Genomic DNA, 23,473 nt, shown 5'->3' with positions numbered 1-23,473 from the left:
TTTTAAACCAAAGTGATTTTGCTATTGTGAACTACAAAGTTTCAGGGCAGAGCCAAGAATTTAGCATCCATATACTTGCTTTAGTATAGGAACTCAAAATTTGAATAAAATTAATGTCATGTTTGTATGATTAATGTCCAATAGACTATTAAAGGCTAAATATGTTTTCACAAAATGTGGTGACACGTTATAAACAAACTTTACTGAGTTTTATTGTGTCCTCTTTATGACAGATTTACAGCCTTTTGAAACAAGTGCCAAAAACGAAATTAATACTATGGTATTTCAGGACAGACACCAAAGTGGAATGTCCCCAAGCAAAGCCCTTTGCCTAGATAAAGATGTACGTGATCAAGAACAAGCCCTGAATGTTACTGACTGTAGAAAATCAGTCACTGTAGAAGTAAAAGACAGGGTGTGCTTGGAAAAAGACAATGGATGTTCAGAACTGAAGTCACTGAACAATTTCTTTTTAGTGGTAGATGAATCACTAGAAACAGAGAAAATATGCCTAGAAGGAATAGAAGGATTAGGTGTTCTCCACAGTAGTGTAGATGTATCTCTGGAGACTCGAAGTAACAAAGCACCCTTTAATGGCATTTCAAATGAGATGGCCCACAAAAGAAACACAGATGCGTCTGAAAGCAAGCCATTCAAAGAGCAATTCAAATTGCTCCCAGCAGATCTGGAAAATGCTACAGAGAATGAAATTACAAATCATGACAAAACCAAAGCAGGATTAGATTCATTTTTAGATATAAAACTAAATCTTAATCAGTGTAAGAAACATGGCTTACATGATTCTAGTAATGCTGTGTTAGATGATAAGTACCAAAAAATTAAACAAACCTCACGTGAAGAGAGTGAGTGCAGCATAGTACATTTTTCATGTAAAGCTGCCCAGATGCCTGAAGCAACTGTTGTCTCTGCTACGGTGATCAGCCCACCCTGTCCATCTGTCATCTCTGATAATTTGAAAGTACTTAACAATTCAGAAAACAGTATTAATACTATGCCAACATTGGGGAAACCCACCTCAAGTCCTGCAGAAACAACTATAAGGAAAAATATGAATAACATACAAAACAGTCCTTTTATGAACCATTTGGGATCTTCAGAAAGCAGTGTGAACATCTCAGATTTTCAGGTTAACCAAGGGGACAGTCATGCTTCACAAGCCAATGATTTTAAATCTGTAGTTCCCATGACAGAAAAACAGCTTTCCAGTGAGAATCAGATAACCAAAGCTACAAAAAGTGGTCTCTTTTCTTCGGTGGATGTTAAGGTAAGACAGTGCATGTTGCTAAATGATAGAGAGAAAGTAGAGACATTAAATGACACCCTGTCAGAAGGAACATTCAGTGAAGGTCAGTTGGAAGAACCACGTTTGTCTCATTTAACACCATCTGCAGACTCAGTAAACACAAGTGCAAGGTCGGCCTTTGATCTTCCCACTCCAGATAAGAAACTCAAGAAAACTCCAGGATACATGAAGTTTGTAGCAGCTAGTCCTTGGTCAAAAATAAATCAAATTAAAACAGTGGGCACTTCACCTTCCAGCTTTCCTTTATTGCTGAAGGAGAGACCAGTAGGTCCAGAAAGCAAAGTGATTACTCAAGTGACTTTTTGTAAAAAAGTTGGTCTGGATGACACTAGGAAACATATTGAGCCAGGTAAGAAAACATGGCCATGCTTGAATTCTTTTTTTTTTTTTTCTATTACTTAACTGTTCTGGACAAAGAATCTCCAGATTTGTTTAAAGTGAAAAAGAATATACATGTGTTTATATATATAAGTTCACCTACGCATAATACAGTGCATACATAAATGGAATGGCTTTCTTTAGATGAGTTATTTTTAACCTAATCTAAGTAGTAGTATCAGAATATCATCAATCACATTTGGAAGTGTTTTTCATTGTCAAAGTATGACACCACCAACAGGTCTAGATCACTGAGTTTAAATTAGGAATAACAACCTAGTGAATCTGTCTCTGTCTCTTTCTCTCTCTCTCTCTCTCTGAGTAAATTGGTCTTTTCTCTTTCCCTATTTTTCCTTTTATACCTGTTCCTTCACCAGCATTACAAACCCAACTTGTTCCTCATTTTATTGGCAAAAGTAGAACAAATGAATTCTTTTCACATCATTAGGTTTTGTTGTTATTGCTTGAAGCACTTTAACCCTTTAATAAATATGTACCTGTTATATTTACGTTAGAGATTAGAGGGTCCATTTTCTTAAAGTAGTACATGAATGACAGAATAACTTTTAAAAATAACTCCAGGAAATACAGGATTTGGTAGAGAAATGTAGATGTTTGGGAGTAATACATTGAGGTTCATATTCCCTGCTTTTAATTTTTACTATAGATATTTTAAAATGTACTACATATTGGGCTGTGGAAGTAGCTTATAAAGGCACTTGCCATGTGAAAGAACCCAGTGTTTGATTTTCAACACCAAAATGCTGGTGGGTGTGGCAGCCCACTTAAATTACAGCACAGTCCCAGGATCCTTGGAGGCAGCTAGCTAGCCAGATTAGCTGAAAAGGGCCAGTTTTGTGTTCAAATGAGCACTCCCTACCTCTGTATACAAGATGGAGTGAATGAGGAAGTCAACTGATGTTGGCCTCTGCCACACACATGTACACATACGCAAACATGCATATATGAACATACCATACATGTAAAAAAACTCCGTATGAATAGCTATGTTAAATATATCAAAGCAGTAGTTTGTGATGGATATGAAGAAAGTATGTTTATTCTGCTAATAGTAATCTCATAGTCAACGTTATTGAGGTTGAAGGCATTCTTAAGATTTCTTGGACAGTCTAACTGGCACTGAACCCACTGGCATCTACCAGCTTTGGCCTCTCTAGTCCTGGAGTCTGAGTACTCAGATTACAGATGTGTGTCACCATGCCTTGCTAACTAGACTTTAAGGGAACTTTATGGATTTAACACATTGAAGAAATGTAGGTTACAAGAAATGCTTTGTATAGTCCACAGATTTAATAGGCTTCATTCAAAAAGAAAATTGAGAAAAATTTAAAAAGAACAATAGGGGCTCAGAAACAAAGTAAATATACCTTGCTTACTAGCACCATCAATGTGTGTGTGTGTGGGGGGGGGGGATCACCAAAATACTGTGTAGTCTTATTTCCCAAACTGCAATTTTACTGTTAAGCATAACTTTAGGGGCTGGTCTAACATTCACTATTTTCTCAGCACATTTCAGTGGCATAAGAGATATCTAAAATTCAAAAACTGAAATTATATTCTTACTAAGCATGTCTTTTAAGACTTACCAGCTCTGAACAGCCCTTTGTGGCATTTTCTGGTAACTAGGAGATGAGAACATTTTGTATGTGTGTGTTTAAGAAGGTGTTTATACCTTTCTTAATGATTTAGCAAACAGCAATAATACAATCTTGTTTTCTGAAATGAAATGCCCAAGAGGAAAGTCTAGGAAATGGTAATATCAAAACTGACATGGAAATTGCTGATTTTTTAAATATAAAAATATAAGATCAGAAAGTTCAGTCATTAAGATATGTCCAGAGAATACAGTTCAGTTGTTGTCATTTCCTGTTTATCAATCAGATACTTCCAGCATTAGCAGAGTTGCTGACACTGTGGGTAACTGGAGTATCCATCCAGATCCCAAGGGACAGCCCAGTGAAGAGAGGAATGCAACTGCAAAGACGTTTTATGATTCTCCTTTTCCCACAGAACATGTAAGTCAATTAAAAATATTGCTGAGTAGACCTCAGTGAGCTAATTCTCCAGATATGTGTAGCACTGTATGCATCTGGATACTATAAGCCCTAACTGATCTTCAGAATAATATCAAGAGGGCAACATGGCACCATTTTTCACAATTAAGGCTGATAGAAAACAGCAGGAAAAAGTCACAGTGTATAAATCAAGCAGATACAATCCAGCCTGTTTAGGGGACTGAAGCATCATTTATATACTCCTCTCTGTCACCTCAGCTTAGAAATAGTTGATTTGAACATCCAAAATTTTTTTTATTAATACGCTATCAGATTGATTACTTTGAATTATTTTGGAAGTGTATGAAAGGATAAAAATCTCCATAATGCAATGATAGGATATATGCATTAGACAGAGTATTTGTAGATATAATATGGCTTCTAGGAGCCCATTCAGTGTAAGAAGAGCAACTAACCAAAGCTGACAAGTTATTTGGTTAAATTTCTAAGTTTTATATCTTAGCGTATAGAACTTTACCCAAGTTTGTATTGTTCAAAGTCTTAACAAACAAATTCTGAACAGTGCTGGTGTAACTGATAAAAGATAAGCAATGGATACTCATGAGACTACCATAGAAACATATTCTGTGTATCTTTGAGCATTTACAGGCATTAAACAATTCTTTCACACTACAAAAGCTGCGTGCTAGCTCAGTTCAATGTTGTTTTTCTCAACTTTTCACAATAGAAAAAAGGTTTGATTTACTGGAGCATGTAAATCAAACTTCCTGTGTGAAGTGGTACAATGAGCATCATTATCCCTCTAAACTTATTAGTTATCACATAATATAGGGAAAAAATCAGAAGTAGATCTTCTAGAACAAATCACAACATTCATGCCTCCTTTAAGGGTAAGAAAAATGGTATTAGAGCAAGGCCACACTAACACCCTTACAGAGCCTGGAGATCATGACAGAACTAAGCTGGGAGGCAGTCTGGCCTGCAAAGTCAAAGTACTGACTGGTGCTTTACACAAAGTTCACCATCCTCTTATACATGAAGGGTGATGTTACAAGGATTAACAGTCAAAAAAGAGGAATTTAATTTTGTTTCCCTCATCAGTTCTGTAAATAAATTTAGGTGCCAATCCAATTTCCCCATGGCTTTAGAAGGTGCTTTTTATTCTTGTTCTGGAGTTAGGTGAAGAATCTACTGCAATCTTAACTGTATTCAGAAGATGCCAAGGGCCCAGAATAAACAAAGCTATTGACTTTACATACCCAGTACCACAGTTCTTTCAACAAGTTACAGGAAATACAAGGTGGAAAGAGGAAGTGGGAAGTGGTGGATTCTAAAGACATAGGAACAAGGAAAACTGACAAATCTGAACAGCTGGAACTAAAATCATTGCAATGGGCTGCAGAGACCGTGTTGCTAAGTCAGACTAGATCCAATCTGTAGTCAGTCTCCCTTCACTATGGCCAGTCTCTGGTCCCACCCCTTTCATGTGAGAAGAGACTGTCAGTATCTGCCCTTTTCTGATCAAGAAAAAAAGTGACAGCAGGATTTTAGTAGATTCTAATCAAGTATTTTGGTGGCAAAATAAGTGAACTAAATCATGCAGATAAGTCTTTTACTTCACTTCAGGGTTAGAGTTAGATTTGTTCTATTCCCCTACCCTCCCTAGTGTCTTGTGTGTGTGTGTGTGGGGGGGGGTCTTGAGCTAACTCAAGTACTCAAGTATGTTGAGCAGAAATTATCAGATGTATATACTTATATACACTTAAATTTCATACCAGATTTTAACTTCACAGTAATAGTGTCTAAATTCCTTAAGAAGCTAGTGGGAAAACCAAGGCCCAGAAAAGTTGAATAGGACTTGCTCAGATCCAAGGTCCCAAACTCAGAGGGGAGTAGAGGAAGACTACAGAATTTTACACAATATAGCAATTCTCCGGGGAACTTTGATTCGATTCTAAACACTGAACTCATTTAAAAATTGTTCTTTACTTTCCACTAGAATGAAATGTTACACACATGCCATGCTTACCAAAAATAGACTTTTAATGTTAGGCACCTCAAAGATCATTAACAAGAATCAATGAACAAAAGATAACAGAGTCCATGTTCAATGACAAGTGGTCATTTCCTACAATTTAAGTGGTTTACTCTATACTAAATTATGGGGTATGGAACATGGTGCTTGTCTTTTTTTTTTTTTTTCAAGACAGACAGGGTTTCTCTGTGTAGCCCTGGCTGTCCTGGTCTGTAGACCAGCCTGGCCTCAAACTCACTGATCAACCTGCCATTGACTCCTAATTGCAGGGATTAAAGGTGTGTGTCACCACTTCGTATCCTCTTAATTTCTAAGGCCAGAAGGAAATAATTGTTTCTACTATAAACAATGCTATGATCTAAATATTAAAATAGCTAAACTTAAGGTTTATATTAAAATGTTTACTATTAGGTTGGGATCTTAGGGTTTTAATGTAAATTATTTTGTATTTAAAATATACATGTAAATCCCTCACACCAACACAGTAACCACTACCCTAAAGCTATCTAATTTTCTCTTAAAAAAAAATTCAGAATCTTATCTGAGGACCAATTTTTTCCTCATGAAACCACTTCAAATTTATTTGATAGGGATAATTTGGAAACAAAATATTTAACTCATGATAGTTCACATTTGTAAAAGGTACTGTTTTTGAAGCTCCTTTACACAAATTTTTTTTATGAAAAAAATTTCATGACCCAGGAAAGTGCTTACAGAAAAAGGCAAGATAAAGACTGTAAAATAATCAAGAACACTTAGAAAAGGAAGACTACCATGTCTTCCTGGGTAATGGAATAAAAACAATAGTTTCTTCATATTCCTATTTTTAGTATTTCATCAGACAAAAATCTCTTAAAAGAAAAGTTGTTTTTTGAACATGGCATTCAGATTTAGTATAGTGTCTTGGAGGCATGCCTCTTCTGTCTCAGTGTTCCTCCCTGCCCTTCTCAACAGTGTCAGGAGCCTGACAGAAAGACCTTTTCTTTTTAGATTTATGTTTGAATTTTTATCTTCCCCCATTTTGACAGAAGTTACCAAACAGACATTTTTGGGAAGGGAGGTTATGGGAGACACTGACAGCTATCTGCATTTTAAAATTTATTTCATCATAAGCCCAAGACCTTTCAGAAAACATTTGTGGTATCCCTGGGACGCACGAAGTGCTTGAAGAGTTACTACATAATAAGCCTTCTATTCACATTAGGGACCGCTGCTGCCAAATTACTACAGTAACTCTAAGTCTACCATGAAATAGCTTATTCTATACTCCTAGTTGCAGGTGTTTTGGATTTTCTTTACTGTCATTTGTATGGTAATTTTGGTGGTAAAATAAACGTGGTCTTTCCTAGGTGAAAGGGACTTGGATTCCAACTGTGCAACAAAGCCATTCCCAGGCAAAGGAAGTTACAGACAATCTTGATCTACTCGCCTTTTCTCCTGGTAACAATGACTGGCAGAGCCTTATGATAAACCAACTAACTGAAATCGAAAAGTTACTAAGCTTAGAAAATGACAACCAGGTCAAAAAAAGAAAAGCAGAAGAGATGCTAGAAAAACTAGGTGACTAAATGTTGGTACATCTTTAAGTAGTGAAACTGATGTACTCGGGTGAAAGACCATTCATCTAAGCTTCACAGCTAGCTGATTCACTTCACCTTTTCCTAGTATGATGAAAACCCCCATCTGTATTTGCATAGCCTGCAATTAGCATCCAGGCCCCTTTATCCTTTATCTTCCCTTGGTGTATTTCCTTCAAACACTGTTTGTTAGTTCCTATCTTTACAGAACTCAAGTATGATTAAGCAAACTGACCTTTTTAATATTACTCTGTTTTCTAGTGTTTATGATATTCCTTAAAACTTAAAAATAAATGGCCACACTAGTCAATTTTAGTTGATAATGTTTTTTACTATGACTTAGAACTTTTTTTCCTCAAAGAAAGAACAAAATTATTTGTATAAAAATTCAGGTATCTGAAAGACTCAAAAGGCTATTTTTCACTTTGTTCAAGTTTAGTTTCCAGGCATTTAGAGTGTCGTACAGCTGCTGCCACTGCTGTTTTCCAAATGTCCGATGTGTGCTGTGACTAAAAATTAAGAACAAAATATTAGTCAACCTTTTAATTGTTGAGTATTCTTTCAAAATGTTACACAGTTGAATCTTCCTCAAATCAAATTTAAATATCACTTTAGAGTTAAAGGAGAATTTAGCATTAGGTTATTTATTTTTAGAAACTCTTTTACCAGACTGATTTCTTTAACAACTATAAAGCAGACACAAAGTCATTAGTATTCTAGCCAGTGCTTAGCCATTAAATGAAATGTGCTGGAAAATAGGACTCTTTCATTAAATAAGCTAATCACATTCGGTCTGAACCTTAATAAAATTATGATAAACAGCCACTGTTTAACTACAGCCAACTGGTAAGGACACTTCCTTGGTTCTCTTAAACATTTAAGTGAAATAATCAGAACAAATTAAATTGTACTACAGGAGGAAGCAAAGTATTACAGTTCTTACCTGACAACTACTTTTCTCTGGGTCTGATCAATTTTGCAGTAGACCATTTTAGTTCTTACAGCTGAAAGAGATTTTTACATGTTGGTAATACAAACTCAATTGCTATGGAAAAATAGCTAAGGTATGACCAATTGGTGAGAATAAAACTCTGTATTTGTAGATAACATTATTTTAAAAGATCAGCTCTTTGAACCTAACACAGAAAATGTAACCAGGAGGAAGGTTATATGGTATCTGATAAATGCTGAAGCAAATACAGTGTTATAATGTTTTCACTGGGCACTCTAGTTCAAAAGGCAGGCACAGTGGCTCACAGACCTTGGGAGGCTGAGACAGGAGAGCTAGCTGTCTTGAGTTTAATTCCAGCTTGGGCCACATTTTTGACCCTGTCAAAACAAAGAATTCTATTCTTTAGCCTTCAAATAAGGTATTACTTCTTTAGACGACTACTGGAAACTTAAGATTATTAGAAACCAAGCCAACAGTTGTATACATTTTACTAACAATACAATCTTTCCAATTTTCATAACTAAAAAGTTTGGAAAAATATTCCTGGTTAAGTTATATCATTCTATTGCATTAATGTTTTTATGATCACAAATAACGTACACATTTCTGTCCTACAGGAAGGCGTAGGCTAAAATTTCTGTTGTTTTAAGACAGTCTTGTATATACTCCTGGTTGACTTGTGGTAGTCTTCTGCCTCAACCTTCAAAGTGTTAGGATTATAAGTATGCATCAGCACCCCCAAGGAGACATCCCTGCTTCTAACCACTGCAGGTAGCATACTGTGAGATTTTGGAAAACAGGACAAAAGCCTAAAGCCACAGAATTTATATATTCAATGACTTTTCATTCTACAAATAAATGTGTTACCTGCTAAACAAACATATCTACCAAACAAACCAGCATTGTTAGAATAATGCTTATCTTCAAGATAAAAATCTTAGGAACCATATCTAGATATTCTAGAAAGCAGTAAGAATGTTCTATTGTGCCGGGCGTTGGTGGTGCACAACTTTAATCCCAACACTCAGGAGGCAGAGGCACATCTCTGTGAGTTCGAGGCCAGCCTGGTCTACCAAGCAAGTTCCAGGACAGGCTCCAAAACAATACAGAGAAACCCTGTCTCAAAAAAAAAAAAAAAAGAAAGAAAGAAAAAAAAAGAGAAAGAAAGAAAAAAAGAAAGAAAAAGAATGTTCTATTGCCTTACCATCAATAACAAATGCTTCAACATCATCAGCTCCAATCTGTAGCTCTTGTTGCATTGTATCAAAAGAAATCTCTTTATTTTCCACTGCCATTCCCATGAAAGTGAGGAGTCTCATTTTTGCCATATTTTGTTCATGTAACAGGCCTGAATAACAGAACAATGAACCTCGTTGAGTGACCACACAAAGGTTTGCACAATCATACTTATGATGTAGTTGTCACTATGTGTGAGCACTTACATAGAACAAACCTGACAAGTTATATTTGGCATTAGAGCACTGATTTTTTTTTTTTTTATAAACTATATTATCTTATAGTAATGAGAAATAGAATACAGGTGATTAGGTCTAAAGTTAAGTATGGGCTACAAATACTTTTTTTAGCCTCTAAAGGTTTTGTTTATTTTTATAATGTTTTAGATGAAAAATATATAGCATATTTCATAATCAAATTACCTAAAGCTTATGTTCACCAAGAGCTCTTCATTTAAATAGGTTCTGTGTCACTAGTACTAGAAAATAAGTAAAGAATCCTGTTATTTAAAGTGAGGAGCTCTTGATGAACATGTTTTGTATTTTTGATGGTGTAGTGCTTGCCTAACAACAATAAGGCACCGAGTTTGGTTCCGAGTGCTTCACACACACATACACGTCTTAAACTTTTAACTTATATTTCCCTATTTCCCTCCTTCCTTCCTTCTCTCCTTCCTTCCTTCCTTCCTTCTTTCCAGACAGAGTTTCTCTTTGTAGCCCTGGCTGTCCTCGAACTCAGAGGTCTGCCTACCTCTGCCTCCTGAGTGCTGAGATTTAAAGATGTACACCACCATGCCTATCTCTTTTTTTTCCCCTCAGTTTTTTGAGACAGGGTTTCTCTGTGTAGCTTTGGAGCCTATCCTTTGGTCTCGCTCTGGAGACCAGGCTGGTATCTCTTTTTTTTCCCCTCAGTTTTTTGAGACAGGGTTTCTCTGTGTAGCTTTGGAGCCTATCCTTTGGTCTCGCTCTGGAGACCAGGCTGGCCTCGAACTCACCTGGCTCTGCCTCCCAAGTGCTGGGATTAAAGGTGTGTGCCACCAACGCCTGGCTCCATGCCTATCTTATTAGGTTATATTTTCATATACCATTTCCCTTCTGGTCCCTCTGGATTTAGTATTTGCAAAACAGGACTGTCAAAGTTTGTTTATCATCTAATGGTAGACTTTGGGGAGCCCCTTTTGAGGGCCTTACCCTGCCTGGGGAGTGGAGGGGGGATGGCTAGGGGTAGGTGGGTTGTTGGGGGGGGGAGAGGGAGTAGGGATTGACATGTGAAACATGGTTGTTCCTAATTTGAACTAATAAAAGAATAAAAATAAAAATTAAAAAAAAAGTTTATCATCTAACATTTACAGGCCTATATACTCTGTATTAAAATTGTACTGTTAGCAGATTTGCATGTTTGTTAAGGCCAAAGAATAAAATTGTACAAATCATTTAGTATTTATACTATAATCTCTAATGATACACACTTATTATTCAGATCACAAATTGTTAGAAGTAGAAATAAACATAATAAATTATCTTATCCTTTTTCTTAAAAAAAAGAAATCAAACCAAAAGAGATCAAGTAATTAACAGTTACAAAGTAGAAATTGTAGGCAGAGAATTTAAGCCCATTTATAAAACAGTGTAAAAACACAAAATCATCTACAAATTCTAAAGCTCTTGGGATCTCCCCCGCCTCCCTTTTGAGACAAGATCTCTCTACACAGCCCTGTCTTGGAACTCACTATGAAGAGCAGGCTGGCCTTGAACTCGGAGATCTGCCTGACTCCGCCTCCCAAGTGCTAGGAATAAAGGTGTGCACCACCACACCTAGATAGTTCTTTGAATCTTTAACCTGGTCCTAAGCAGAACTCTAGCAGAGTGTTAGGTACTTGTTTTGACAGTCTATATTATCAAAACGAGTTTTAAAAATAGACTTATCTCAAGTGTATTGTTAAAAGTTATTTAGGCACCCACAAATAAAATGTCAGTTAAAACATCCATGTATTAGTTGAAGACTAGGGAAGCTCGTTAATACAGGGCATGATCATCTGTTAATTAGATGTAATTGCGATACAGGCTTCCGATTTGGCACAGATTCAACAAAAAAACATGATCATCATAACTCAAATGAATGAGGTACACAAGTAAGTATTGCTGAGTTTAATGGTAATCTACAAGCATCAAAAAATTAATTAGTGCACATTAACCCTAATTAACAAATGCAAATAAGATGATGATTAACTTTCTGAAGCAAGAAGGTAGCAACTGGGTAACACCAGATTACATGTGGACATGTTAGGGCAATTTAGGTGACACAAGATAATGATATGATTGGCCCAAGTTGTCAGTGTTAATTAAAAAAAAAAAAAAATGTTTTGACAATCTAATACCACCTGTGGAATATAATACTTTTAACTTGATTTTCACTGTAATAAATACCTAATAATACATATAAAACTGCCAACATAAACATGTAATAACATTTCTCCTAAAGTATCTGTTAAATAAAGCCAATTTCTAGTTGAAGATGTCAAAAAAAAAAAAAAAAAGACAAATTAGGGAATTTGTTTTTTAGTTGGCACAATAAATTAGCAGTTAGGAATTTGTTCCTATCAAAAAATATTAGAAATTTCTTTAAAATCCCTTCACATTCTCAGTTCTACGTGCATAAACACAGGCCTCTGAATATGAAAAAACAATACAGACTTTTCAAATTCTGAAGGTCTGATTAAAAACTGCATGCACAGGAGCCTGTGCTTATGGAAGAGGTTAGTAAAGCTGTGTCTCCCACTATACCTTCTCCACCTTGAGAAAAGGCTCTCACTGAACCTGGATCTGACCATTTTGCAGACTGCCTAGTCTGCAGACCTTGAGATCTGCCTGTCCCCGCATGACCAACACTGGGGTAAGACAGACTGCCTTGCCCAGCTTGATATGGGTACTCAGATCTGACCCCGTTCTCATGCTTGCACACCACGTACCTTTACCCACTGAGATCTCTCTCTAGCTTCTAAAAATACCCTTTAAATAGTTTACTGATGCTCTTGTGCAGGGCCCCTACTGTAAATGAAAACAAATGTATCAAAGGAATAAAGATTATTCCTGTAATGAATTGCATGAAATCATTTATTTCTGTCTAAATAGCTTGCTTTTAAACAAGGAACCAAACATGCAGCCTTTAGAACTCCTGTTCTGAAAAGGTAAACTATGATGCAGGTGAAGCTTGAGTTACAGATCTGAAGGCAGCAGCACTTTGGTTTATGAACTGGGCTCCCTTCCTAGAGGAAGGCTCAGGGCTCTCCATCGTATTTCAATTTTAAAGTTATAAAAAATCTAATTTTATGGAAACATTTATTCATTACTAATATGTCAAAACCTTAATGCAGTAATAAAAAAATGTGCATCATTGAGCAATTTCTGCATTGTCACTGACCCTTGTCTTAAAATGCTGCAATATAGAAAACGCAGTTTTAATGCATGCAATAGCTTATGAACCAGTGCTCCTTTGAAACAGTCAATTACACATCGATGGGGGAGTGTCAAAGTGTTAATTACTACTCCTTTTGCCTTGGTGCGTAAATAAAGAGGTTGCTGACATTAACATTCCATCACACGGCTTCATGCCACAAAGCAAATTAACTGGGACAGAATGTGGTTTTCTGGGTCTAGTGCACCTGGTAGACTATTCTACACAGACACTCATGGGTCTATTTAATCTTGGTGTATTTCAAATGCCTTATGTTCAAATAAAGTCAACTTTCCCCCAAACCAATAGCTGGACAGAATGTACAGGTGACTGGAATTAAGGTTAACCAAACTACAAAATAAGTTTAGTCAAATAAATTCCAACAGTCATCTTCAGTTCCTATATCTCACATAGCTAAAAAGGTTAAATCATTTGACTTAATATGAAACACAAATCAACCTCTACTGTATTTCAATTGCTGCCTACGAGGAAAATAAAGTCCCTTTATTTCAGCTGCCTTAAGTATTTAAACAAAACCAAAATCTGTGAGTTTTAGAACATTTAAAACCTGTTCAAAGGCTGGCTTGGCTAGGAAAGACACTTGCTCTCAGGCTTAACAACCCAAGTTTGAAACCTAGAATCCACACACAGTAGAACAGACTCCTCCAAGTTGTCTTCTGACATTATACATGTATGTATACGCACACATACACCAGAAACTAAAATTTTAATTAAAACCACAAAACAAAACCACCTGAGATAAATTCAGATTTCTTACACTGTCTTCCAAATGTAGTTCAGAGCTTTTATTACTGTGCAAATATCACTACATATCTATTTAGCAGTGGAGTCAACCATACATGGAATATTATTTATTAAAGGGGGGAGGAGAAACTTGATACAATTCTGCAACTACATTATTTTTTAATACCTCATCATGCATTACAAACAATAATGTTTAAAAAAAATCTATTTTAACCATTAGCCTTTCATCATCAAATCTTGCCAGCTTTTAAAATAAGTATGCCAGGTGTAATGGCTCATGCTCATTCCTGTCTTTCCCTCAAAACAAACAAAAACCAACCCAATCAAAACCCAATACTTACCAAGTGAATCAATGAAATCTTTATTATTCTGATAGAACTTGACATATGATGCCAATTTAGCACTCACAAAAATGGTTAATAACTATAGAGATAAGAGACAAAATATTATCAAGACAGAAGCTGGATGTACATTCAGGACATTTTATGGCACTGACTTCTAACAATAATTCTCCATGGTTAGTGTGGAAGCCTTCACCAGGTTACTGCCCAACAACCCATCTAGTTCATTAAAAAAATAAACAAATCAGGAAGTACACTGAGCTCTAAACTACCTAGCACAAATGGAAAACAATACAAAAAATTAGTTGCCTTCAAAACTACGAACATGGATTCTTTTGTTTCTAAGAGAATGTCTTGTTATATATAGTTCATGCTGGTGTTAAACTTTTGATCCTCTTGCTCCAGCCTTCCAAATGCTGGGACCAAGACTGGATATTCATGTATTTTATCTTAATCTGGGGCAGTAATATTAAGTAATAAAAAGAAATGTGTATTACTGAAGCTCAAAATGTCCAGACTAAGAAAGAAGATAAAGGTACAGTGTTTAGTAGATAGATAAATCTGGTCCTAATCCTAATACCAGTCTGTTCCCAACAGAGGGTAGGGTCTCTCCAGTAACCTCCTGCATGAATTCCAAACAAAGGGGACTGCTGCTTCATTATGTAAGACTCCAGAGAGAACATTATTCATACCAAAGAACAAATCACTTACATCATGGATAAGCTCGCCTTCCAAAAATTTGACTGGCTTTAGAGTAAGAAGATGGTCAAAAAGAAAGGCATTTGGATCCTTCAGTGCCCGCACAATACACCTCGATAAGAAAACAAAAAGCCTTGTTTTACTTACAAAAAGGACCTTGGAATCCTAGCTAGTCTCTCATTACTGTGCAGATCATAAGAATTTTAATTCAGAAAAACTAAGAGTTCAATATTTCAGCAGAGGATACAAATTTGGGTTAAAACAGGTCAGTATGTTTTTATTGAGATGTGCTTTGTTAGCTGTAATGCAACCAAAGAGCTCACAGGTGTCACATCTCATTCACCCTTATACACTGTTCTCATGACCGTGTTAGAGATCATGAAAGATACTCAGAAAAACAAGAAACTCATCTCGAAATACAACTTAAGGTCCGAGGTGAAAGTTTAAACACTGATAATCTAACTCCAAAGCAGCGATCTTTGCCACTATCTGTGTGCCAACCCCTACTGTGTCCAAGTCTATGGGCATTAATAACCCTATATGGAAATGTCATAAAAATCCAATTCCAGCCTGTTATGTTAAATCTAGGGCTATGAGAATCCTTAGTTTCTCATTAGCAATTAGCTAAATCATGACAAGTAACCAAACTTTTCCGTCTACATACCTTATTAAGAGAAACTGACCTCAGAATAAGTTCTAATTCTTCAGCTGTGCTTATTAGTCACAAACAGCCTATGCCTGTACAGTAAACACCAAGTGGCTATTTCACATGTATTATCAATCCTCAATGTGCTACTGACTAGCTCTGGCCTACTGGCGGTTGCAGAGATTATGTCAGTTGCTGAACTGAATTCTATAGCTCATCTAGTTGTTGGCAAGTGCTCACCCAAGCAATGCTCAAAGTTACCTGTGGGCATCAACTCGAGCCTGGGAAGCATTGTCTTCTGTGTAACTCCCCAGCAACTCCACCATGACCTTTGATGCAGCATCACTAGAAAAAGCATCATTTTAATAGTTTGAATTTTGTTAGTCAATCATCCTCTACAAATACATGTGACCAAGATGGCTGCTCCCAAGGTAAGCTGAGACCCAAAATAGAAATTTCCCTTTACGGTGAAACAAGTTAAGGTGAAAGGCAGGGCAAGATAACTTGCCAGGTAAAGAGGTGAGTGTAAAGGCTCAAGACAAGTTGTCAGGACAGTATGGCTGTTGAGTAAATAGCAGGCACTTAAATCACTGCTTAAAATAGCTTTCCGATTTCAAATATCCTTAAAATTAATTATGTGGATGGTCAATTTTTACTATTATTAAAAGGGATAGAATAATTGAATATATTTATTCGACTTGGATGCTAATAAAATGCTTATCCTGGCTGGGGATGTAGCTCAGGGGTAGAGTGTCCTATAACCTCCTAAAATCAAGCAAACAAACCCAGCATTTATTTATCTTTGCCCTTTCTTATTTCATTTCATTTGTGAATCTTCAGCCAGTTCAGAAATTATTGTTAAGCGGAGAAAAATTAGGTTCCCCCCTTTCTTTTTCTAAAAATTTTCCCATTCCTATCTACATTCAACGTTAAGCAGCACTGAAGAACTATGTTTGCCTTAAGTGCAAAGACAAACATAAGCATAGTTATGTGGCACTTAACATCTTTTTTTTCCCCCCCCTGGTTTTTTGAGACAGGGTTTCTCTGGGTAGCTTTGGAGCCTATCCTGGCACTCGCTCTGTAGACCAGGCTGGCTTCGAAACTTAGAGATCCGCCTGCCTCTGCCTCCGGAGTGCTGGGATTAAAGGCATGCACCACCAATGCCTGGCTGGCACTTAACATCTTAAACACAGTGCTCTAATTATAAAAATCCAAAGGAAAGCATTAAGAAACCCCATGACTACTCATAGTTAATTATCTTATTCTCCATCACAGGCATACCATGTCTTTCAACTTTAGCAACCAGAGTATACTTAAATCTAGCACATCTCAAACAAGACTTTTTATTAAAAATCAAATATTCCATTTTAAATGAACAGCATGGCAGGACATAAAGGCTTAGCTAACTAGGATCAGTCTTTAAAATATAGACACCCATATGGTAAGCAGACATAGACGTAGGCAAAATATCCCTACACATAAAAATAAAACAAACACACAATAAAGTTTTTTTAAAAATAAATAAGAGGGAGAAAATATTCAGTAGTGGTTATGTGTATTTTAATAGCTAACACCAGATCATATCCAATAGCCCTGGCAGATGTCACTGACTTACCTTGATTTCTCTGAGAAAAGCTCTGGAATTCAATTATTTCCTTTCTACACATAACAGACTAAGAGCCAAACAAGCAATGATGAAGAAAAATTTTTCAGGGAAAAATTATCAACTCCAGCAAGTACCTGACATTCACAGCCAATCAAATACCTATCACCTAAAACCACTGTGCTAGAAAAAAATCAGCTTAATTCCTAGCTGGGTGGTGGTGGCGCACACCTTTAATCCCAGCACTTGGGGGGCAGAGGCAGGTGGATCTCTGTGAGTTTGAGACCGGCCTGGTCTACAAGAGCTAGTTCCAGGACAGGCTCCAAAGCCACAGAGAAACCCTGTCTTGAAAAACCAGAAAAAAGAAAAAGAAAAAGAAAAAAGGAAAACCCACCCCACCTCCCAAAACCTCAATTCCTAAAGGAGAACTTAAAAATGAAACGTGTTAACAGGAAAAGATAAGTCATATTCAATGCTAACCAGTGTTTGCTTAGTAATGAAGCCTTTAAAACCCCATCTGTGATGTGACCTGAGGCAAGGAGTGGTAGTGGCAAGGAGTGGTAGTACTGTTTCTACTTTGAGGTTCTACAGATACACTAAGCAGTCTATTCTATTCAACATCTGAATTCCAGAGGCCTGACACCACAGCCTAAACACTGAAATACACACCTGTCCTCTTAAGAGTCCGAATACACTCCATCTGAAATGATCTTTGAAGTAAATACTTCCTCTCACCCCTTTACTGACAACTGGTAAAAATCTTGTCACAAGCAGGCTAGTATGGAGTAAACTACCCACTGCCAGGATCAGAGACCCACACCACCACATCTGGTTTAAGTGTTTCTTTCTGGGTATGTAAGTCAGGGCTTCACTCATGCAAGCACTCTACTAATTATGCTCTATCCCCAGCCCTGACCCAGTTAGTCTTTGCAATTATCTTTTAACTTAGTAGCTAAAAAGGAATAGAATTCTGATGACTGTGGAGAATGAAGGAAAACTACTGGCTCAGCTTGTCTTCAAGAAATGTCCCCACCTACTTAAGCAGCTGGGGAGATCATCAGTATAGTACTTCTGAATACCTTTTCTTACAATCCACGAGTGCCTCATAAAGTAGTCTTAAAAGGGTGTGTTTCTTTTCAGTGGTGAGCTTCCAGTCGGAAATCCATTTTCTCACCTACAATGAGATTTAGGAAAGAACTTATTAACACAGCTAAGCAGCACATGCTCAGTTTAAAACACAAGGCAGAGTGGGCAAGAGGATCAGTTCAAGCTCATCCACAACTACACAGCAAGTCTGAGGCCTGTCTCAAAGAACTACAGCCCACAAGCCACAACCTAAGTAAGCAATGTTTCCTACCAACAGAACAGGCACTCCACAAAACACTCACTTGATCCAGCTCAGTTGGGATGTACTGGATGGCCCCACACGATGCTGCCACCTTGATGAGGCTGCAGTACACTGTGTATCTTACAGGAGTGTTCTTATCCATCCCGTGGAAAAGGTTGCTGAGCCTGGTTAACAAACAAGTAACAATGTCTGAGGTCAGCAAGCAAAGTACTAACTGAAGTTATCTGCTCTCACAACAAGCCTGAGGAGGCACTAATAACTACTTCATAGTACAAAAAAGGGACCTGGGGCACAGAAAGTTAAGAGACTGCCCAAGAAAAAGCTAACAAAAGTTGCTGACAGTCAAATCCCTAAATTCCTGCTTTTAACATCCCAATTTATACCATACAAACAGCCCTTTGAGTGCTTGTTTCTAAAAGATTTATCTTTATTATTCTAAAGTGTGTGTGTGTGTGTGTGTGTGTGTGTGTGTGTGTGTGTGTGTACTTGCATGTGCATACTGCCTGCACAGGTACTAGCAGAAGCTGGCCTGACATGAGAGATAGGAACCAAACTCAGGTCTTCTGCAGAGCCATCTCTCCAGCCTCCAGTTTTAACTTACAATTGTAGTCTCAGAGACGGGCGTTCACCTTCCCGAAACTTGACTAACTTTTCACACAGACTTTCAATCAATGCTTCTTGCTTGTCTGGTTCCAGGATCAAGAGGAGGGATACCACACTGTTCATCACACTTTCAACATCTACATAGGCAACAAGAACAAAATCAGCAGACACAACATTTAGCATGGCTAGCTAGTTCAGTATGTATTTCTAGTGTTGTAATACAAAGACGCTCTAAAATAGTTTGACTATTGTGAAAGTTTAAGACACTTGATCTCAGGGAGAGCAGTAAGTATATAGCATCCATGATTTTACACTGCACCAACACCATTGCAAAGCCAACATTCAGAAAGCGGGTGATCATTTACATGTTCATTTATTTTTCTTTTATGATTTTTATGATTAGCATAATATCAATAATCTTGAAATAACAGGCTGGATTTTAGGCCAGCATCTCTCAACTAAAGAAAACTTTGTAGCTCATGTAGAGAATTACTTAGAAATAAAAGGCTGTTTAACTTCTAGCTGGCTAACTCACTTTCAAGTATTAAAGATATTAATTTCACATAGTTTAATCTTTCAACTTTAACAAAGATTTCAGAACTCACAGTATAGAAATTCTAGCTGTATATCAATAAATGGGGAGCAGCCTAATATATATTACTTGAAATGCTCTCTTTGATTGATGTCTATCCAACCTCTTCAGATCATTTTAAAACAATCAACATCTAGTATTTGTAGAATAAATAAATAAAAGGTGTCCCCCCAAAATGGCATACTTTACAGGTCTAACAGAAAAAAAAATGAAATTATGAAAAGATTACATTAAAAACAACTGCTTGGAAATCTTTAATTTAAAAACTATTTTCCTATATTCTGATTATATCCTTTCCCTTCCACACTGTTTAGAAATCTTAAAAGTCTCAAACTAAAGCATACAACTGACAAGAAAAATTTTAAGGTAGAGAAGTTCTTATGGTTAATAAGAAATATTTTGTAGAAAAAATTAAAACAAACCTTTATCATCTTCCTTCAGACACACATCACAGGCTTCAATAATCTGAGCTAAATCTACATGAAGTCCACCTTCCGAGTTCTCTTCTGAGATCTCAGCTCCTTTTGATTTCAAATAAGCACGAAGTTCAGCTGCCTGTGAATCAAATAGGGTTGCTAAATCTCTATGTTCATTTGTAAAACAGACTCATGACAAAACACTTCCTGTTCACTTTGAGTTGTGTTGATCCCCTCACCCCTCCCTACAGAGCCCATGCAGACACACTTCACAAAGATCATCTTCAGTTTCCTGTCACCTGAATTCTGCTCAAAGCAAATGCTTTCTCATATAACCCAAGGGATTTCCACTGGGAGGGACAGGGACTGCAGAGAAGTCAATCTGATTAGGGTCATCAGAGCTTTTGGTTCTATCACAACAACTAATTGCTAAAGTAAGTAATTTCTGCTTTAGTCCCTAATTATGATCTTTAAACATGATTGCAGATGATTTTTGAAATCTAATAAAATAAACTGAAGCAGCAGAGAAAAGAATTTCACTAGAAAATGCACAGGTGGTAAGGAGTGGAACTGTGGTTTCAGCAACTGAGACAGAGGCAGGGGGATCTCCACTGGTTCCAGGCCAGCCAAGGCTGTGTAGAGAAACCCTTCTCACAAAATAACAATAAAATAAAAGAATTTTGAGATAGGGTTTCTCTGTGTAACAGCCCTATCTGTCCTGGAACTTGCTCTGTAGACTAGGCTGGCCTCGAACTCAGAGATCCTCCCACCCCAGTGCCGGATTTAAAGGCATACACCACCACTGGCTGGCTCAAGTTTAATGTTTTTATATCATTCTTGCTGGTCACAAGAGGTTATGGGGCAGAAATGAAAGAAACCACAGACAGATAATTCCAGTCAAACGGAATTTTATCAAACATAATGGTGAAGCAATCAAATTATGTACCAGAAAGTAATAACTATTGTGAAATTCATGCATTACCCAACAGTAACATAAGAAATGGCATTGTTGCCAGGCAGTGGTGGTGCCCTCCTTTAATCACAGAACTCGGGAAACAGAGGCAGGCAGATCTCTGGCAGTTCAAGAGCTAGTTCTAGGATAAGCTCCAAAGGTACACAAAGAAACCCTGTCTCGAAAACCAAAAAAAAAAAAAAAGAAGAAAAACTTAAAAAGAATGAAAAGCAGCCGGGCGTTGGTGGCGCATACCTTTAATCCCAGCATTTGGGAGGCAGAGGCAGGCGGATCTCTGTGAGTTCGAGACCAGCATATTCTACAAGAGCTAGTTCCAGGACAGCCTCCAAAGCCACAGAGAAACCCTGTCTTGAAAAAAACAAAAGAAAGGAAGGCAGGCAGGCAGGCACAATACAATATGACCAACGACAAAATGACAATATTCACACCCTGGGGTAAGTACCTTTTCAGTAAACATTAGCCAATTATTGGTAACACACGTCCACTGCTATCAAACACTATATCTTCTGCATCTTTCTATGTGTGCATAACTCCCTCTCAGTTCTTAAGTTTAACATATGAAACCTCACATTTCTGTCAGTGGGTATCACAACACGAATAAGACAAACGTCTTCGGAAGAGAGTCTACTAGGTTACCCAAGACTCTCAACAATTACATTTCTGTTATGGGGAAACGAGCAGTATCTGTCCTGTATACCGAAGTGTAAACCTCAACTGGTAAACTTCAAGAGTCGGGACGGCACGCCAGGTGCATCTGCCTCACCGCACGCACGGACGTGGGGCTGACAGGTGGGACTGTGGGAACAGGAAACTCCGGCGAGCGCATGAAACACAGGCCGCTGAGGACACGCCCTTAGATGCTAGCCCAAAGTCTCTTTTCGCGGACTTCTCGGGCACCGTTCCTGGTCCACGGCAAGTTCTAGTTCTTCATCCGTGACTTCGTACGAGTACGGACGCCCGCCAGGCCTGCGTCCTGACCGCCCGCCGCGCGCACGCCGAGACCCGGGCTAGGAGAGCGCGCCCCGCCTCACGGCCTGAGTCCCGGAGGTCCCCCACACCCGCCGCCCCGCGGGCCACGCCCGCGCACCGCACCTGGTCTTCCTCGCTGATGTCGATGAAAGCCGGGACGCTCATGGTGAAGGCGCGGCTGCGGAAGACACTCCGCTCGAGAACCACGCCGACCGGAAAAGGGAGCGGGGCCGCGCGGCGTTACGGACAACCACTTCCGGGTCAGCCAGCTAGGGCCGGTCTCGTGGGCGGAGCCCGTAGCGTTGCTTCCTCCCGGCAGACCTCTGGTTCTGCGTTCTGTCTCACCTCAGCGCGGGCTCCTGCCTAAAACCTCCCCCGGAAACTTAGGTGGGTTGGACTAATTTGTCCCCAGCCCTCCCGCTGCGTGTCAAGCTCTGCCCCAGGCAGCCGCCTGAGCCTGCCTCAGCTACACCTAAGTGAGCTCTAGCTGACTCTGACAGTCTTCCTTTAAAGCCCCTGTCCTTAAAGCCTTGGAACTTTTGTTTTTCTCTGTGTTATGCTTCAACCAGTTTGCTTATCCAGTTGCTAAGCAATATTCCTTGCTACTTAAGAGTGACTAGTTTTCAAAGAATGCTCCAACTTAACGAATACGGACTTATCCAGAATACACAATATCACAGTACCTATTGGTTACCTGTTAGGGATTGCCTCCAGGATCTCCCCTCCAAAGATGCCAAAATCTATGGGTGGTCAAGCCCCTTATGTAAAAATGGCTTAGTGCGTGTCTATTATTACCTCTGTGTATCCTTCTGTATACTTTATCTCTAGAATACTTAAAATATCCAATGCAATGTAAATTCTATGTACTGTGCTTTCTAGGGAATGACAAGAAAAGTCTGCGAAGCTAGTACAAATATTTTCCTAGAATATTTTAGTCTGCAGCTGATTGAATCTAGATGCAGAACTTGGAGCTATGAAGGGTCAATTAAATAAAGAACATTGAAAATGCAGCAATAAAGGGGAAATGCAATTAAAAAATGGGCTGAAAAAGTAAAAACAGATCTCATCAGAGAATATGCACATGATATCTTCAGTTAAGAAAATGTCCCATCAAATGGCCTGTCAGGCATTTCCTTAATTAATGATTGATGTGGGCCGGCCCAGCCCTCTGTGGGTGGTGCAGCCCTGGGTAGCTGGCCCTGAGCTGTATTAAAAAGCAAGCTGAACTAGCCATGAGGAACAAGTCAGTAAGCAAACCTCTCTTTCAGTTCCTGCCTCCAGGCTCCTTCCATGGGTTCCTGTCCTCACTTCCCTCAGCGATGGAGGGATGACCTGAGAGTTTTAAGATGAAATAAACCCTTTCTCCCATGTTGTTTTTGGTCAACGTTTTATCACAGCAATGGAAAGCAAACTAAGACAATCTTCCAGGGGGACTGGGTTGCAAAGTAGAATGAGCATCAAATAACACTCTCAAGGAAGAAAAGGAGGGAGGCTAATTGAAGAGAGGGGAGCAGATTTCTGAGGGGG

General features: G+C 38.3%; 2 protein-coding genes across 2 annotated transcripts in view; one reads left to right on the top strand and one right to left on the bottom strand.

Moving 5' to 3' along the window:
• Positions 1-7,621, top strand: part of Ccdc73 (coiled-coil domain containing 73) — a 100,062-nt gene extending 92,441 nt beyond the window's left edge. The window contains exons 15-17 of the mRNA XM_027422330.2: positions 234-1,673; positions 3,605-3,738; positions 7,123-7,621. Of these exons, the coding sequence (XP_027278131.1) occupies positions 234-1,673; positions 3,605-3,738; positions 7,123-7,341 (1,793 nt within the window). The 3' untranslated portion in view covers positions 7,342-7,621. The remainder of the gene's footprint in view (positions 1-233; positions 1,674-3,604; positions 3,739-7,122) is intronic.
• Positions 7,622-7,656: 35 nt separating this feature from the next.
• Eif3m (eukaryotic translation initiation factor 3 subunit M) lies at positions 7,657-22,226 on the bottom strand. Its single transcript, XM_027422329.2, has 11 exons — positions 22,070-22,226; positions 20,011-20,143; positions 18,995-19,133; positions 18,434-18,557; positions 18,125-18,219; positions 15,704-15,787; positions 14,809-14,908; positions 14,098-14,179; positions 9,507-9,650; positions 8,294-8,354; positions 7,657-7,859 (listed from the first exon to the last, which is right to left on the bottom strand). The coding sequence occupies exons 1-11, from the start codon at positions 22,109-22,111 to the stop codon at positions 7,739-7,741; spliced, it is 1,125 nt and encodes a 374-aa protein (XP_027278130.1). The 5' UTR covers positions 22,112-22,226; the 3' UTR covers positions 7,657-7,738.
• Between the last annotated feature and the right edge of the window lie 1,247 nt (positions 22,227-23,473).

The sequence above is a fragment of the Cricetulus griseus genome, chromosome 6 (assembly GCF_003668045.3).
Source record: "Cricetulus griseus strain 17A/GY chromosome 6, alternate assembly CriGri-PICRH-1.0, whole genome shotgun sequence".
Lineage (NCBI taxonomy): Eukaryota > Metazoa > Chordata > Mammalia > Rodentia > Cricetidae > Cricetulus > Cricetulus griseus.
This window is presented reverse-complemented; position numbering and strand designations above follow the sequence as displayed.